The sequence below is a fragment of the Haplochromis burtoni genome, unplaced genomic scaffold (genome assembly GCF_018398535.1).
Source record: "Haplochromis burtoni strain Fernald_Lab_line unplaced genomic scaffold, NCSU_Asbu1 Contig_120, whole genome shotgun sequence".
NCBI classification, from domain to species: Eukaryota; Metazoa; Chordata; class Actinopteri; order Cichliformes; family Cichlidae; genus Haplochromis; species Haplochromis burtoni.
Window position 1 is genome coordinate 1,372,331 of NW_024582481.1, and position 17,800 is coordinate 1,390,130.

The following is a 17,800-nucleotide window of genomic DNA, read 5'->3' on the forward strand; positions in this document are numbered from 1 at the left end:
AGGAAGTTGAAGGGCACGATGACCTCATCTGTGAGCTGCAGGGAAGTTGAATTCATGCCTAAAGAGAAAGACTCATGAGCGAGACAGATGCAGACTGTGAATTAGAGACTGCTCAAGCCAAACGGGGTAAGACTCTCGATCTTCTCTACTACACTGAAAAAAATCGTTGCTAAAATATATATATTTGCATTTGTGCACATCCATCTGTATATATTTGTAGATTTGATTTTTCATGTTAGAAAAAAATAATTTTAAAAATCATTAAAGCCTATGTGGATTACAGCTGCTGTCACAATCCACTTTTTGTCGTTTTTACTCTCACTCGGTTTGATGATAACTAACATTATTTTTTGTCGTTTTTTGGCCTGTAAATGTGTGGCTCTTTAAACGGCTATAAATCTAACACATAATATCTTTCACTTTTGAATTTTCTTGCTGTCTCTTGAAACAAATTCAGTAAAACAGTATCGTGTGTTGTATCCACCATATATGGCAAAGAAGTAGCAATAGTATATGCAACTGTCTCCTGAATGCAGCACAATAACCATAAATAATCACCTCACGGTGTTAGAAAAAGTTCAAGGAAACCTTCGTTCTTACTTTTTAAAATCCTGCTGAAAGATTTTTTTCAGATAATTTAAGTATTGTGGTTGAAGTAAACATTACGGCAACATTTCTTTCATATGTGTTATCATCCGTCCCTTGTAGTGGACATCAGGTCTTGTTTGCTCACAGGCTGATGTGATGTAATGATATTCGTCCATTTTTCTGTGCATTTCTTTTTATTTCATTAATATTAAAACTGTTAAATCCTGGAATACTGTTATTATAACAAAGAACTCCTCATAGTCAAACGTTTTTTCCATTCTGTGCATGTAAATACTCCCCTAAACCTGGGTTTAACAATGATCACGGGTGGCATTACAGAGGACTGAGCGAGAAAGGATCTTACTAGGACCTGTAGAAGGGGAGTCGGACTCAGTGCTGTCAGGAGATGAGGTGGAGGAGGCCAGATTGAAGGGTTTTGAGGGCCCTGAACAGGAGCAAAATGATGACACTCTATTATGGATAGGAAGCATTGTGTAAGTTAGGACTCGGAAGTTGTGGGATTGTGTTTCTCAGCGGCCGTACAGGACACCGACCTGTGAAGGGACTCATCCTTCGGTGGTCTCAGCGTTGTGGTCAGGACCTCAGGACCTAATTATTTTCTGTCACTTTGATGGAAGCCTAATCTGTCTTGACCTATATATACTACTAGGAATCACTAAATTTGAGTCATGCGTGAACACAGATATGTTGAAGAGTATTTTCGGTTTTAATGTTGCCTTTGGAGATGAGCACCTCCCTCTGGTCTGGTATGTGCTGACATTTTTTTTTCTAAAACCTAGTTACCTATTTTCCGTCTGATATAATCAGCGCCAGCTGTGGTTATGAGCAATGTTGTTCTGTTTTCATTTTTCATGTTAAAAATAATTCTCTGGTTGAAACTGAATTGATGAAGACAGGAGAGGTAAAGCTTAATGCACTTCTAGTATGAATTATATAAATCAAAAGCTGGTGTGTCTGTGTGAAACAAGGCTTTTCCTTCTCTAGAAATTGTAAGCCCTTTATCAAAGAATACTTCTAATGACATATCACCTCAAAACCTGGTATGTTCTCCGCCGAGCTTTCACCTTCATCCTTTAATGTCTGGCCTTCCCCCACGTCGTCTCCTGACAGCTCTTGATCCGACTCTACTTCCACAATATTGAGTAAAAATCTTTCTGCCTCACTCTGCCCTCTGCTTCTTGAAGTATTGACCCAGGTTGAAAATAAATAAGAGGTAGTAAGTCCTGCTGTCTAGCGCAGAGATAAATATTTTGTTTTCAAAGGGATTGAATTACTATACATTTCTAAAGTCCCACTAAATCAAAAGTAAGACTCTCAAATTTTATCGCTCAAACTCCTGTGTGGCTATAAAACGTGGAAGCTGCCATTCCTGTTATTTTGAAAAGAAAGTCCATGTGGTCTTGTTAGCCAGGCCCCACAAATGTGTTATCAATAGAAAGACCAGGATGTCTTCTTGACCACACAGTAGGGCTCATACAGAGTGCATAAAGTGTATTCTCATAGTTATGCCCTCTGCAGAGGACAAAAGGGATTGCTGGATCTTTTACATGCACAGTTACATTACAGTATTATATTTAAAAACAAATACCATGTAGCTGTTCTCAAGGCCTTTGCAGTAGTTGCGCCATATAAAAAAAGCACCACACAACATACACAAGTTAACAATTAGCTAACAATGATTTAATTATGCCCCGCGACCCTGAAAAGGATAAACGCAAGCGACTGGATGGATGGATGATTTAATTATGCATGATAATGAAAACAATTATCTCTCCAGACCAGAAGCACCATGGCCTGCGCTGATGTTGATATGGACATCCATGATGAGGACGATTGCCACAGAGGTGGACAGAGGGAGCAGCCAGTAGTGCGTTATTATCAGGCCTCTGAGATGATACCAGACAAGAAAGGGCCACTGCACGATCTGATGCAGAAACATCCAGCTGTGTTGGGGGTAAGAGGACTCAAACAACAGTCTTTGTGAAGTGTGAATTTGAGTGATGTGCCACAGAGCGATTGCACGCTGATGGTTGCTAATACCAGCAAAAGGAGACAATACAATAATACAAACTACTTTGTCAACAAAGATATGAGCAGTCATTAAACCCTATAAGCTCTCATAAATGCCCAAAATTTAATGACCTGCATAACCTCTCACATTGGATTTGTTTTGTTTTGTCTGCTATTTAAGAATATGCTTCACACTTTGTATGTTGCACATCGAGAAAAAAAAGCAAGTTTTATTTTCTCACACCTAAATGTATGAATCCTTTTTTCAAACGTTGCATAGACATCCACAGGGGAATTTTTATTTCTTACTTTTTAATTTCATGTTTAAAAACATTTATGAGTGTTCATGCAAAGCACATATGATGTGTAGACCTATCCAAAATAACAAGAGCACTCTGAGCAGATGTGGGCAGTAGCAACAGGAAATGCTCGGTGTTTTTGTTGCTTCATGTATAAAAACGGTTTCATATAACCCTTTATAATGTGCTAATTGGTAAAAAGTGTGCACAATTGCTTTTAAAACTAAAGGATAGATAATAAAGTTCACAAACTTACTTATTTAATATTAATACCATCGAACAATTGCTCATAATCAACTTTCCCTTCTTTGCCTTCATTTGCTTATGTAGGCATGTTTATTAGCTCTTTAGAGTAATGACCCACAGTAACTGATTATCATGCATAAGAACAGTTTTCCACATTAAAATTAATTAAGAATGTTCTCTTTAGGAATTCATGAATAAAAAAGGGTTATTGTAAGAGGATCTGAGATTGATCTGTCCTGTTGCTGTGTGAATGTGTCTAGGATTTATTAAGTTACCTGTATTTTACCAGCCACTGAGATACTGTCAATCCATCCAATTTACAAGAGAGATGGGATCATACAAAATGCTTGTATTTTATTGTATAAAATACAACATACGCATCATAAAATACAAAATCTACAGTATAACAAACAATATACTAATATCCACCACAACCACATTAAAAAAAGTTCATCCAGATCTCATTAACTGTTTCCTGTAATTCAACAATAGATATACGCGTCAAAGTTTAACCCTTTCTGCAAACTAGTCCATGCCACAGTACGTAGTACGAAAACACAGCTTTCACCAGGTCTGTCAAAACCCTCGGCACATCTAATAGCAACTGTTAGTGGCACATAGCTGGTAACTATTGGTACTTGGACAGAGATGGGTACAAAGTACAAACTGGGAGTTTACCCAGTATCGTTACCTACCATAGAGAATGCGATTCGGAGACTTTGCAATAAATTGTAGAGAAGTGTGGTACGCTGAAACAAGAATCTGTAAACCTGAGGAGGTGGCGAGCAGTACAGTACATCTATACTATACTATATCTATACTATCTATAAATCTATACTATAAAAAATAGTACATCTATACTATAATAAATCATAGAAAGAAAAGTTGTTTGCACCCATTTTTTCTTAGAAGAAACTGTAAAGTAATTTTGATTCATCAAATAAAAACCTTCACTCTGAGCTTCCTGGAAAGATTAGCAATGTGCACATTATAAAAAGCTTATCATTTACCCATACACCCAAACACTTGTATATGTCGAATATAACAGTGGTTAAAATCATCAAACCGCTGTTAGCGAGCTTTTCAGAAGACCATAAACAATGTTTTGTAAATGTTTCTCATAGCTGTCCACAGCACAATGCCGTTTTCTGTCCAGGGCACTTATCATGTGAGCACAATAGTTTTCATTTGTAAAGTAATATTGTTGCACCCAGGCGTGCATGGGATAATGATGTTTCTTTTCGTATATGGTCATGTGAAAATGAAACTTTTCATGGGACCTGAATAAAAGCTGACGTTTTGTCAGTTTGTTGGTGTGGAGCAGTCCGTAATCCTCCCCGGACTGGAGGTCTCAGCAAATTCACTCCTAGGTCAAACTGTGCAACGCTCAGAGAAATTGCAAAAAACCCAAGAGCCACATCTCAGGCTCTACAGGCCTCAGTTAGCGTGTTAAATGTTAAATGTTTATGACCGTACAGTTTTTAAAAAGCCTAAATTGAATAACTTGTTTGGAAAACGTGCCGAAAGAAAGAATCTTCTCCCTAGAAAGAACACGGCTGCACAGTTTAGGTTTGCAAAATTGGATCAGAAGCAAGCTACAAGACTTCTGGAATCTTTTGGGCATGTGAGACCAAAGCACAGATGTTTGACAAAATGCACAGCAGCATGTTTGGCAACCCCCCCCCCCAAAAAAAAACAAAAACAAAACAAAAACGCAGCATATTAGCAAAAACACCCCATACGAACTGTCAAACATAGAGGGTGGAGGTGTGATGATTTGTGCTTATTTATGCAGCTACAGGACCTGGGGACTTTACACTCATTGAGGTGACTGTAAACTCCTTTATATATCAAATTATTTTAGAGACAAACGTGAGGTCATCTGTCCAACAGCAACAGTTTTGCTGAAAAGCAGCTCATACAACAGGCCAGTAGAAAAGCTGAAAAAACAACCCCAAAAAGAAGATAATCAAGATGGTGCAATAGCCCAATGAAAATCCAGACCACAACTCTAATTGAAATGCCCTGGCTGTGGCAAGAGCTGTATATAAATGAATGCCCACAAACCTCAATGAACCTAAAGCTTTTGTAAAGAAGAGTGAGGCACAATTCTTCCCCACCAGTGTGAGAGACTGATAAACTATACATACATACAGGAACTTGAAGTTATTGCTGCTAAAAGTGGCTCTAGAAGCTGTTGAATCATGGGGTGTGAAAAAGAAACTGCTGTGAAAAATTAGCCGACTGTGAAAAATCTTTTTCAAATAACTGCATTTGTCATGAAGCGATCCTTATCTTTCTGAGCTTTATATAACAGGTGAATGCATCCCTCTTATGTTAGGCTCACAAGCCCCACACAGCACAGTGTAATCTCAAATAGGCCGACCAATAAAACCATGAACTCGCTCAATGCATGAATAAAAATAAGTCCAGGTTCTACAATATCTCTGTCTTTTCACATGCAGTCCATCTGATAAATAGAAATGTGTTACCACAGCTTGTTGGCTTAATCACTTTCCTCCACTACCTCCAGGCCACGGCCACAAGTCTGTGTCAATAAGAAGCCTTTAAAGGTGACAATGAAGAAATCAAGAATTCAGACTTCGTCTATGATGTGATCCATGCTTGAGAACTCACTACAGAATGCTTCCTAATGCGAAATACAGTTGACCTAAATGCTTCTGCAAGGGCCTCAATTCAATTAAACCCCAGGCCCTTTCACGCATTTCATTCCTTCTTAGAAAGGCCGAAAATAAATCTTAAAAAAAGACTGTTGATCTTAATGCCATGTAAATATTATGTTGCTCCTTCAGTCTTTGCAGATGGTGAGTGGCCTCCTCAGCATCGGAGTGGGAATAGTTTTTGCAGCAACCCAGGAGATCCATGAGTCGCTTTTCTCTCTGTTCAGAGTTTCCCAACTGAGCGGCTCGCTGGTACGTCTCTGCTCAAACAGAAAATTACGTACTAAGTAGAGAAGACTAATTTCTGGTACTTTCTAAACTCTATTTTCCTCCTTTGCAGTTCATAATCGCCGGAATTGTTTCCAACCTGTTGTTCAAATACCCAGCATTGCTTAGTGTGAGTAAAACCCAGCACAAGTCTGACAGATAATACAGCTACAGATGGTGAATGTGATCATTAGTTTAAAGAATACTGTGTTTTTGTTGTTGTTTTTTTACAGGTGTGCCTCACAGTAAACGGCGGCTGCATTATTGTGGCCTTTCTTGCAGTTCTTCTGATAAGCGTCGACCTGGCCAAGTGGGATCCACAAAATGAAGATCATCTGAGGGTAAGACACGTTATAAATATGACAAAACGAACTGTTCCTTTATAATTTTGTAAAAGAAATGTAATGTTTTTATTTGTTTCTAGCAGATGGAGATACTGGAGCTTTGTGTACTGGGGCTTGAAGTTTCCCTCTCTGCAGTCCTCTGCTTCTGGTTCTCCAAAGAGAAACGTGCAAAAAACAAATAATCAAACTGATGAAATTTACTGAGAAGAAAGTGAGGATAAATAATACTATTCTGTAAATAAAGTGTTTGAATGAAGAGGAATAGGGAACAATATATTTATGCTTAAAAGAAGTTAAGTGATGCAAACCTTTAGTGTTGTCTATAGTCTGAGTGTGGCTTTCAGTTTTGTCTCAATTGTCTATACTGGAGTACAAACCCCCGCTGCACAGCCTGGGCTGTGGTCTGTGTGTAAAGACTGACTCGGACTGAGAACACAGGACTTGTGGTAAACGAGTGTCAGCTTCTCTCATGTGCAGGAAAAACCACCTTTTTTCTACTCAGCCCCTGCATCTCTTTGTTTAACGGTAGTGCTGAGTCTCTTAGTTCACTTCTGTATATTTGCAAGGGTCCCTCTGTGTGTGGTTTTTACACTCATACTTTTTTATCAGTGGAAATATCGGTTGCATGTTTTTGCGTGCACTCACACTTTTGAGATGTTTTCACGCACTGAGCGTTTTGCTCAACTTTGAAGACTTTTGTATGTAAAAGAACAGCTTCCCCCAGTGTAACAACAAATACAACCACGTGTTTAAAACATTTTAATCTTCTGTACAAGGACTGACTGCAAGAGAAGTGCGACAGTACAACATTGTCGGGATTGGTCAGCTATGTTTTGTTTTGTAAAATACATCTACAGTATAAACACATGGCTAGCTTACAAAAAAAATGTACAGACCTCTGACGTACCATCACGACAGCGTATATTATGTGTCAGTTATACATTTACAGTATTGTAACGAAATGTCATGTAATAAGTTGCATTTTAGTCATTAAAGTTGTAGTGCTGTGAAGCTTTAATCCGCTTATTTTTTCCGTCTCCTCGCCGTGAAGTACAAGCTGCTGCCTCCTGCAGACCTCAAAGCTGCAAAGAAATGCAAAACGAAAAATGTTAAAAGACGTGTAAAAAATACTTTTTTTAATATGATGCAATCAGAAAGGTTTAAGTTGAGTAAACATGCAGCATTAAGCATGTCAGTTAAGAAAACACTCCCAATACACCTTTTAATAAAGCAAAACCACATCGCATGCTAGATGAACACCTGTCAACTGTAAAATGCTTAGTGATTTTAAGGCATCAGGGTTTCACACAACATCAGGAAGGTGAGCAAAACTGTGCACTGTCTAAAAAAACGACCAAAACAACACAACCTTCAGCAGTCGAAATAAAGATGCCAGCTTTTTCTTTACTAAATGTTTTATTTGTGTGGCAATTAAAGCAAAAACATTCTAATTTTTTTTTTAACCTGTAATGTTGATTAAATGTATTAAAGTTGGACAGAAAGTACATGAGTGATTTATTTATTTGTCACAACGCATACCTTTAATATGCTTAAAGGTAGAGGGATCATAAAAAGCTTTTACCTATCAGGACACCCAGTTCTTACCAGCTTTTAAAAGATATAAATAAATAAACTGTGTTATTATCTATGCAATCAAAATGCAGAAGCAGCGTGTAAAAAATGAAGTGCGGTGCACAATTCAGGAGGCTGTATAACCACTTTTAGCAACAGTAACTTGAAGTTATGGTTTTCTGTGTGACCTTATCATTTTCTCACACAACTGTGAAGAAACTTTGGTCTTTATTACTACAGTGCTTCACGTTACTGAGGTTTGTATTTGCTTATCTGCTGCGCTCTTAACTTCAAGAACTGGACGTTGACTGGACGGCAGAACCATGATTCTGCTGTACTCTGTAATTTGGGCCAAGCTTTAGCTGTTGGAGAGGTGGCCTCACATTTGATGCTAGAATACTTTTGTATAAAGAAAAGTTCACGGTCAACTCTGTGATTGCAAGGTGCCCAGGTTCTGTGTTTGAAAAACAGGCCCCAAATCATCACTCCTCCTCCGCGCTTGACAGTTTTGAGGTGTTTTGAGGTGTTTGTGGTGATATGCTGTGTTTGCTTTTTACCAAACATGGTGCTGTTCATAACTGCCAAACATCTCCAGTTTCACCCTCTTTCTAATTATACTGTCACACACTTAACATGTGAATTGACATGTGTAGCGTCTGAGATGTAGCTCTGCGTATCGAACGGTCCGACCGCAGCAATTTGCTGGGAACGTTTGGCAAATGTCTTGAGCGTTACATTTGAGAATAAAAGGTTCTCTAGTTTGTAAAGAATTACTTTAAATTGTTTGGAAAATGACCCTGAAACCCTTCCTACACCTGAATGCTCCAAACCTGCAGAATTCCCAGACTTTTTCTTTGATCGAGGTTCTCACGCTTGCTCAACAGCGCCTGGCTGTTACTTACGCTCTTCATACTTAATTCTTCACACGCTGCTTCTGCATTTTGCTTAGTTTGGTGTTACATAAACATCGATAGCGTGTCATTTAAATAACCTTTAGAGCCACTAAGGACAAGATTATCTTAGAATTTAAAGAGCCTGTGCTGTCTTTTTTTTTTTTACAAAAATATATTACGTCCACACGTTAATACTGCCAGCTGCACTGGCTATTTTATAAATGCCTTGTTTTTAAAAAAATAAAATTTCTTCCACTTTTTGAGCTAAAAAACAGCAAGATTCTTAAAAACGCAAAACTCACACAGATACTATACAAAAAAAATCACTCTTAAAACATAACATGCATGTGTTCAAGCATTTTTATTATGATACTCGCTTCACCCTCATGCCAAAAAAGGTAGAGAAACATGAAAAAGAGCCAAACCACCCATCAGAAGGACAGCCCACTAAACCCATCAGGACAAACTCCCACGCAGCACACAACACAAAAGATTTTTTTTTTTTCACACATATTAGTATTCAGGCCACGGCTACATCCTCACAGTTGTTAATGAGGTTGCGAAGGGAACATTACAGATGTCCACCCCTGTGACATCGTTTACTTACTGAGCTAAAACCCCTCAGCTCTGAGTCAGACCAATGTAGACAGGCCTACTGCTATATGAGAGGTCTTGCTCTGGTAAAAACAAAAGAGCAAAAAGTAGTGAGTGAAACTATAGAAGCAACTACAGTGGGGCAAAAAAGTATTTAGTCAGCCACCGATTGTGCAAGTTCCCCCACCTAAAATGATGACAGAGGTCAGTAATTTGCACCAGAGGTACACTTCAACTGTGAGAGACAGAATGTGAAAAAAAAATCCATGAATCCACATGGTAGGATTTGTAAAGAATTTATTCGTAAATCAGGGTGGAAAATAAGTATTTGGTCAATAACAAAAATACAACTCAATACTTTGTAACATAACCTTTGTTGGCAATAACAGAGGTCAAACGTTTACTATAGGTCTTTACCAGGTTTGCACACACAGTAGCTGGTATTTTGGCCCATTCCTCCATGCAGATCTTCTCGAGAGCAGTGATGTTTTGGGGCTGTCGCCGAGCAACACGGACTTTCAACTCCCGCCACAGATTTTCTATGGGGTTGAGGTCTGGAGACTGGCTAGGCCACTCCAGGACTTTCAAATGCTTCTTACGGAGCCACTCCTTTGTTGCCCGGGCGGTGTGTTTTGGATCATTGTCATGTTGGAAGACCCAGCCTCGTTTCATCTTCAAAGTTCTCACTGATGGAAGGAGGTTTTGGCTCAAAATCTCACGATACATGGCCCCATTCATTCTGTCCTTAACACGGATCAGTCGTCCTGTCCCCTTGGCAGAAAAACAGCCCCATAGCATGATGTTTCCACCCCCATGCTTCACAGTAGGTATGGTGTTCTTGGGATGCAACTCAGTATTCTTCTTCCTCCAAACACGACGAGTTGAGTTTATACCAAAAAGTTCTACTTTGGTTTCATCTGACCACATGACATTCTCCCAATCCTCTGCTGTATCATCCATGTGCTCTCTGGCAAACTTCAGACGGGCCTGGACATGCACTGGCTTCAGCAGCGGAACACGTCTGGCACTGCGGGATTTGATTCCCTGCCGTTGTAGTGTGTTACTGATGGTGACCTTTGTTACTTTGGTCCCAGCTCTCTGCAGGTCATTCACCAGGTCCCCCCGTGTGGTTCTGGGATCTTTGCTCACCGTTCTCATGATCATTTTGACCCCACGGGATGAGATCTTGCGTGGAGCCCCAGATCGAGGGAGATTATCAGTGGTCTTGTATGTCTTCCATTTTCTGATGATTGCTCCCACAGTTGATTTTTTCACACCAAGCTGCTTGCCTATTGTAGATTCACTCTTCCCAGTCTGGTGCAGGTCTACAATACTTTTCCTGGTGTCCTTCGAAAGCTCTTTGGTCTTGGCCATGGCGGAGTTTGGAGTCTGACTGTTTGAGGCTGTGGACAGGTGTCTTTTATACAGATGATGAGTTCAAACAGGTGCCATTCATACAGGTAACGAGTGGGGGACAGAAAAGCTTCTTACAGAAGACGTTACAGGTCTGTGAGAGCCAGAGATTTTCCTTGTTTGAGGTGACCAAATACTTATTTTCCACCCTATTTACGAATAAATTCTTTACAAATCCTACCATGTGGATTCATGGATTTTTTTTCTCACATTCTGTCTCTCACAGTTGAAGTGTACCTCTGGTGCAAATTACTGACCTCTGTCATCATTTTAAGTGGGGGAACTTGCACAATCGGTGGCTGACTAAATACTTTTTTGCCCCACTGTACTTCTGCTTCAAGACATCCACCTTAAAAATAACATTTAAATAACCAGTTCCCCTTTACAGGACACTCGGCTTCATTAGTATAGCTGTCTAATAAGGAGTGTGCGCTTCGTAGCTAAAGATCCAGGTGTAGATAACGTGATGAAAACATATATATTTTCAAGAAAAGACCTTAAAAGGTTTGCAGATGATGGACGGCCCGCTTTATGTGAAGTGCAGTATTATGTAAATTAAAATGAGTAAAATAAGTAAATTATGTTTCCAGCTTGAAGTTTCTTTAAAAAGTAGTTTTATATTTCTTGTTCAACAGTTTTTAAACTGTTTTTTGAACAGCTGTTCTTTCCAATCCTAATGTTGTTGCTGTTTGCAAAAAAAAAAGATTTCAGAGAGACATTTTAGAATAACATGAGCGTAGATGTAAATAACTGCTCATTTCTGCCTCAGCTGTTTTATCTTAAAAACTATAAACTACAATAACAGGCACATATAGCTGCAGCCAATCCAGTCAGTCATGCAGTTTCTTTGCAGAAAATGTTCAAAATGCTTTACAAACGTTGCTCGCTTCATCAAATTACAGCCTTATTTATGCAATTTTTGCCACTAATGTCCAAATGAGTCTGTCGAACTGTCATCACACTTTGGATCGTTTAGTTGTCTCGCGCTCGCGGGCATCGTCTGTGTATTTACGATTCCTTAGAAAAGACTGCGTGCTGCAGCAGCTGCACCTGCCTCTCACGCTCGGGCTTAGAAAGAGAGAAAGATCACGCTTCCAGATTAAGAACGGCGAAAATGCGTGACAGATGAATTCAGAAACGAAGCCGACATGTTCAAAGATCAGCACGTTGCTGGGAGGGAGTGCATGTCTGAAAGGGGTTTCAGGAAATGTCACTTGGACTGAAAAGTCCTGTTGATTAGTTTTGGTTTGTTTGTGGTGACCTGTTATATATGTTGTACAAAGAGATGTTGTATTATTTAGCCCACCTGCGTTTATTAACTGAATGGAAAATGACTGTCAGAAACAAATGATGCAGTTGAATAACAGTGGAAACTGCTAACACTAACCACAATGACCACACATACAATTTAACACTTTTAAAAAAAAGGTTTCCACAAAAACCTTAACTGAGTGGCAACTGAGCGTGTTTTGTCTTGGTCTTTTCTGCTTTCCAGACTGCTACACAGAATCAAAGAGGCACATATGAACCACAAATAGGGAACAATGTGCCAAAGTTAAATGACAACTTCTTAGAAAGCTGTAACATGAAAATTATCATAGGAGAAGGGAAGAAGTGAAGCTAGGCAGAGGTAAAGTATGAAATACATGTGATGGCTGCAACAATACAGCCTCAGTTTTCTTTTACATATATAACAATAACAATGACGGAAATCAAACACTCACTGCTGTGATAAACTTGGTGCCTTGGGGCTGGAGGTCTTCATCTTTCTGGAAAATCGAGGGCTCTGCTATGGAGGATGGAGGTGTGGTGGAGCAGAGGAAAGAAGAGGACTCATTGTTGTTGTAAGATTCCATGGTGACGTTGGTGTGCCCGGGTACGGCGAGCGTATTCAGTCCTGTCACACTTTCACTGGATGTACACTGAGAGGATGTCTCAGAGCTCTCAATGACTGTCACAGAAAGCATGGAGAAAAATTAGATATATAAATAAAGCAATACAAGATCAGCAAGACAGGACTCTGTTCCCTTCATTCACAGCTTGAGTTTAAAATTTTCTGTCATTTGCACGTTATTAAAGCGTTCAAAAAAACATTTATTTACACATTTTATGTGTAGGAATTTGTGACTTTGGTGACTCCTTGTGGTAGCAGCAAACACGGCACCTAACTGCATGTTTTATTTACATGTCTACTTATTTGTTCTATTGTTTATCATGCAATGCAGTTTTGTGTAATAATTTTGGGTTAGTTTGAAGTGCAAATTACCAAAGTTTGCTCTGTTCTGTGCTCTGTGATTAGATTGGATAAGGTTCACACTTGAGAAACTGTGAACAAACAAAACAAAACTGGCGAATGCACATCTGGTCACTCACTCATGGAGGGCTGGCTCACGGTGTCCTGCTCCAGCTCATCTTCCTCTATGCAGTCATAGGGCCACTGGGTAAAGGAGGGAACGCTGCCTGCTGGGTGCGAAAGTGTGTGCGGGTGAGAGGGTGAGGAGTACAGGTGGAGATTGAGGGAGCCCAGCAGGGAGGAGGACGACTGGCTGCTGGAGGAGGAGGTGCTGCTGTTGGAGATGGTGGAGTGAGGCCTCTTGAACGAGGCCACGTGTTCAAATGAGGACACTGCGATGGACGCTCTTGTCCTCGACTCTGGCATTAGAGAGAAGTGAAGTGAGCTGTTAGATAAGCAACAATGAAAACCAATGTTGTGCTACTTTATTTGTTATCACACCTTCAGAAAGATTAATGCATTAATTGCACTGATTATGACGCAAATAGCAAACACAGATATTCCATTAGAAAGAAAAAGAATATTTAGTTCCCAAAGTCAGCTCACCTGCCCCCTTCATGGTATACTCAATGGCTCTGTCACTGATAGCTGCGTCACTTGGCTTGATGTCCATGAACGGTTTGCTTCCAATTCCCATAGACACCATCTCCAGCATGCGCAGCTCTACAATCCCAACACAAAAATATCTCCAATGACTAAATGTTCGTGTGTGTCACCTTATTTGTTTTGTATGATGTATTTAAGAGTTTGTGTCAAAGTGCACAGTCTGTCACAGAAACAGACCTCTGTTTCTGAGCGCCTGTCTCCACAGAATCTTCCCAATAATAGTTGTCCACACTGCCTTGACCTCTGCAGAGCTGGCTTGGAGTATAAACGTGTCTTGTGACTTCCTCCGACGAAACCAGATCTCAAAGCGTAGGCCGCTGTCACCGACATTTTCGGTCATGCCTATCTCTGCTGTCTATACAGAAAACAATAAGAATATAAAAGTAAAGCTCTACTCTAAAAGCAGTCCAGACAAAAAAAATCCTCCTCAAACAATAAATTCTTACTTTGAAAGACTGTTTGTAGATGTAAATGTCATATCCTCCCTCTATCTTCTTGGTCTTACTGAAGAGGATGAGGTCTTCAAACAAGAAGACTTGGCGGAGGTATTTCCTGCGACCACACCAGACCATGAACTCATCCTGGCAGCGGAGTTGACCCTGTTCTTTCAGATTCACCTGGAGAGGAAACATGGCTGCTTGCACACATCAGCGAGAACAATGCGATTCCTGGTGGGAGTCTGACCTTATTCTACTGTATCGCATTTAACACAATGAACTCCAGCAAAAATAGCTTTGATGACCTAAGTTTGAGTATCTCTGTTTCATATCTGTGCCTGCCTATAACTTACATCACATCCTCGAATGGCGTCCATAGCCAACAGATCGTTTCCATGGCGGAGCTGAAACTTGACCATCTCTTCTGCAGTGCGAAGGTCACTCAGCTCCTGCTCCTGGGACTGGCTGCACTCTTTTATCAGGTCTTTGAGCAACAGTGCATATTTACTCATCCTCTGAATGGGCTTCAGCAAGTAGGATGCCAGGTCCATCTTATCCCCGAGCTCCATCTGCTTATTCTGGAGGAAGAAATCATCATTACACTTTAAAAAACGCCCGGAATTAAAAAAAAGAACTGCCATCACTTCATTCGTGGGTTTGTGATATCCTTACAAAAGCAGACATCATGAGGGATTGATGATTACAAACTACATATGCCCTAAATTATGTCCTGTTTTAACACCTAATTATGCTTAATTTACTGGATGCCGGATTAAAAAGAAACACCTAAAATAGAAACTGAGACACATAAATGAATAAGTTCAGTAAGCAGTAGGGTCATTTTCTCGTAAACCTTTCTATAATCAGAGAGGTTGAAAGGTTGTTTTGCAGCCTGTATCCAGTCACTGTGTGAGGAATGTAACCAAAGTAAGAGATTCTAGACGCACCTTAAAGAATTCGTTCCCGTGGCTGCTGAGCAAAGCGTCGGACTGCGGCTTATTTTTGCTGTACAGAGCATACATTCCAAACTGATCCTCCTGCACACAACATTAACAAGTTACAACACTACAGCAAAATGTATGCTGACATGTCAGAATGATTCACAAAGCGTGCCGAATGATTCAGAGACTGTAAATTCACCAGGTACTTTCATTTTGTTGCTGAGTACATGAGCACACAAGCAATAATGGACCAGTGTGGGATAATGAAACAATCACTACATGACAAACTAAGCTAGTAACTATACAGCAACACATCTCGATGAAGCAACGAGACCTGAAAGCTGTTTCAAATTAAGTGTAAGGATACTCACATGCCGCAGAAAACAGCTACTGATGGACAGCGGGGATTGGGTGCACGCCTCCAGCTCTTTTAAGAAATACTGGCTGTGGAAGTCCCACAGTTTCTCCACATTCCCAAAAATGATGCTCCGTTTCCCCCGCAGGTCCTGAGGCAAATCGAGGCGCTCCATTTCGGGGAAATAGTGCTCAATGATGTAGCTGAGTGAGCGAACGTACTCCCTCTCTGTGGAAATCATTTCGTCCATGATGTGCTGCACTTTACTGTTGAACAGAAGGACGCATCAGGGTTAAGACTGAGAACAACAGGGATGATAATGTGGACAATTTTGATTGTTTGACAGAGAGTTTCCCAAAAAAAAAAACAGTTAAAAAACTCCAAATCTGAGGGTTAGATTTGTTCGCCTTCATTTCATAATATAAAAAGTTGAATATTTTGGCTGGTCTGGTTTGTTTTTACCTGTAATACTCGCAGGTATGCAAGTCTATGACTAATCTGACAATAACTGACTGTAACACCATTAAAATAATACCACAAGACTGTCATTAAAGCCTAGTAATCACCTGAAAACTACACACTACTTTTTAACAGGTCGGTTCCAAGAAAGTATGAGGCAGGTTTAAAGCAGTTACTTAATATGAGAATTTGAAGGCTTTTTAAAAACTTCACATGACTGGCTTAACAGGCCTGAGGCTGGTGTAGTTTATCATGAAAATGTTAGTTTGTGTGGTATTTTTTTCCATCTCTTACAAAAACATCATAAACGTGTTGTTTATAACTACGTACTCATCAGATTCTATCCCAGCGTATTCTTGATATAACTGATTAATTCCTCACCTGCTCTGTTTCTTTCCATCTCCATCGCTGCGCCTGGTATGGATCCTGCAGGGCGTAGACATGCTGCGGCTGCGGCCTAGCGTGGGGCTCATCACATCAGGTCTCTGCAGCTTCTTCTCTGCAGACACGTTATTGGTCACCTCCAAACCCTTAATGTAGACGCCTGTATATCCGTGAATGTGACTGATATCCGAGTGGGTGCTGTCTCTCGGGGATAGCTCATGGCTCATGGTCTTCTTCATGATCTTCTTCATGGGTTGCTTGCGCACCCGGGAGGCTCCAGAGTAGATGGGCTCGGAGCGGCAGGAGACGATCGAGTCGATAGTGCAGTCGCTGTCTGTGTCATCAAACATGGGTGGGCTCTGTCTCAGTTTGCTCTCGCTGTCGGGGGAGAAAGTGAAGTGCGATGAAGAGGAGATTGAACTTGTGGGACTCTTGGAAAAAGGCCTGACAGAGAGATTTTTGTTGTCCTCAAAATTTAATGGCTTAATTGGTCCAGGTAAACGCACACATCCATTAGCTCCACGCTGCTCTGGAGTGATGATCTGAACTTCTGCAGGCTTCAGAGAATCCGTATCGGCAGCTGTGGAGTCCTGAGCTACTGCCATGGCTCGAGCCAAAGTCTCTTCCAGCTGCTGCTTGGTCTGTTTACATTTGTGCCACACGGCGTTCCACTGCTGCAGCTGCTCAGGAGACTCCAGTGAAAGCACCATGTCATTAAGCGTGCTGAAGTTTTCCATGGAGAATTTGGATGCTTCAATGCAGTAATCCTGTAGGACCTGCACCACAGAGGGCGAAAATCTTCCCCCTGGGCTGGCCATACTCAGTTGATGGAAGTAATCCTGACAGTGGTCCATCCACTGGTTTGCCTACAGGTGTAAAAAGGTGGTTTAAATATGTTAGATATACACAATATGGCTAAATACAAACCGTTCAGTGTTCAATCTTTTAAGAAAGGTCATCAATTAAAATGTGGTATCATTTTGCATGAATTTTACTTACCGAATCATAGAACTCATACAGGTTGGCTAGGATATCTAGCTTCGCCTTCCTTTGCTCAACTCTGCTCAAAATGGAACCCAGATGTTGTTTAAAGTCGAGAAGAACCCCTGGAAGGGCCTCTGGAGACTCTTTGACCAGCTGCAGGCCACGTCTCTGCTGGTTCTGTGAGCAAAAAAGATAAATTTAGCACTGAATCCTTTCTAAAAGTTAAATATAACATAATCAGTTGAGGTATCTTTACCACTGATTCCTCCAGAAATTGGCTCAAGCTCTCTCTCATCTCCTTTATTTTGGCTGCAGACAAAGTTAATGATTCCAAAGGCGCAAGCTGCTTCTCTCCCGCGACACTGAACCAAAGTTTGATCTGAAAAAGAGAAAGGAAATGTCAATTACTGAGG

General features: G+C 40.5%; 2 protein-coding genes across 4 annotated transcripts in view; one reads left to right on the top strand and one right to left on the bottom strand.

Moving 5' to 3' along the window:
• On the top strand, positions 1-7,961 carry si:ch211-269k10.4 (uncharacterized protein LOC100150242 homolog). Of its 2 annotated transcripts, none has more exons than XM_042223797.1 (6): positions 1-126; positions 2,387-2,563; positions 5,978-6,097; positions 6,186-6,242; positions 6,346-6,453; positions 6,537-7,961. In XM_042223797.1, the coding sequence occupies exons 2-6, from the start codon at positions 2,399-2,401 to the stop codon at positions 6,636-6,638; spliced, it is 552 nt and encodes a 183-aa protein (XP_042079731.1). In that variant the 5' UTR covers positions 1-126; positions 2,387-2,398; the 3' UTR covers positions 6,639-7,961. The 2 variants fall into 2 exon arrangements, with proteins under 2 accessions (XP_042079731.1, XP_042079732.1); XM_042223798.1 differs by having other exon boundaries at positions 6,540-7,961.
• The window catches only part of zgc:158766 (uncharacterized protein LOC100009641 homolog), a 26,512-nt gene continuing 15,914 nt past the window's right edge, over positions 7,203-17,800 (bottom strand). The window contains exons 12-24 of one of the 2 annotated variants that reach the window (XM_005934788.2): positions 17,644-17,766; positions 17,403-17,564; positions 16,401-17,269; positions 15,577-15,826; positions 15,212-15,301; positions 14,618-14,842; positions 14,274-14,444; positions 14,005-14,182; positions 13,768-13,884; positions 13,302-13,580; positions 12,653-12,879; positions 9,529-9,598; positions 7,203-7,538 (exon numbers count right to left, since the gene is read on the bottom strand). In XM_005934788.2, the coding sequence (XP_005934850.1) occupies positions 9,554-9,598; positions 12,653-12,879; positions 13,302-13,580; positions 13,768-13,884; positions 14,005-14,182; positions 14,274-14,444; positions 14,618-14,842; positions 15,212-15,301; positions 15,577-15,826; positions 16,401-17,269; positions 17,403-17,564; positions 17,644-17,766 (2,736 nt within the window). In that variant the 3' untranslated portion in view covers positions 7,203-7,538; positions 9,529-9,553. The remainder of the gene's footprint in view (positions 7,539-9,528; positions 9,599-12,652; positions 12,880-13,301; positions 13,581-13,767; positions 13,885-14,004; positions 14,183-14,273; positions 14,445-14,617; positions 14,843-15,211; positions 15,302-15,576; positions 15,827-16,400; positions 17,270-17,402; positions 17,565-17,643; positions 17,767-17,800) is intronic. The other variant, XM_005934789.2, reaches the window with a different exon arrangement.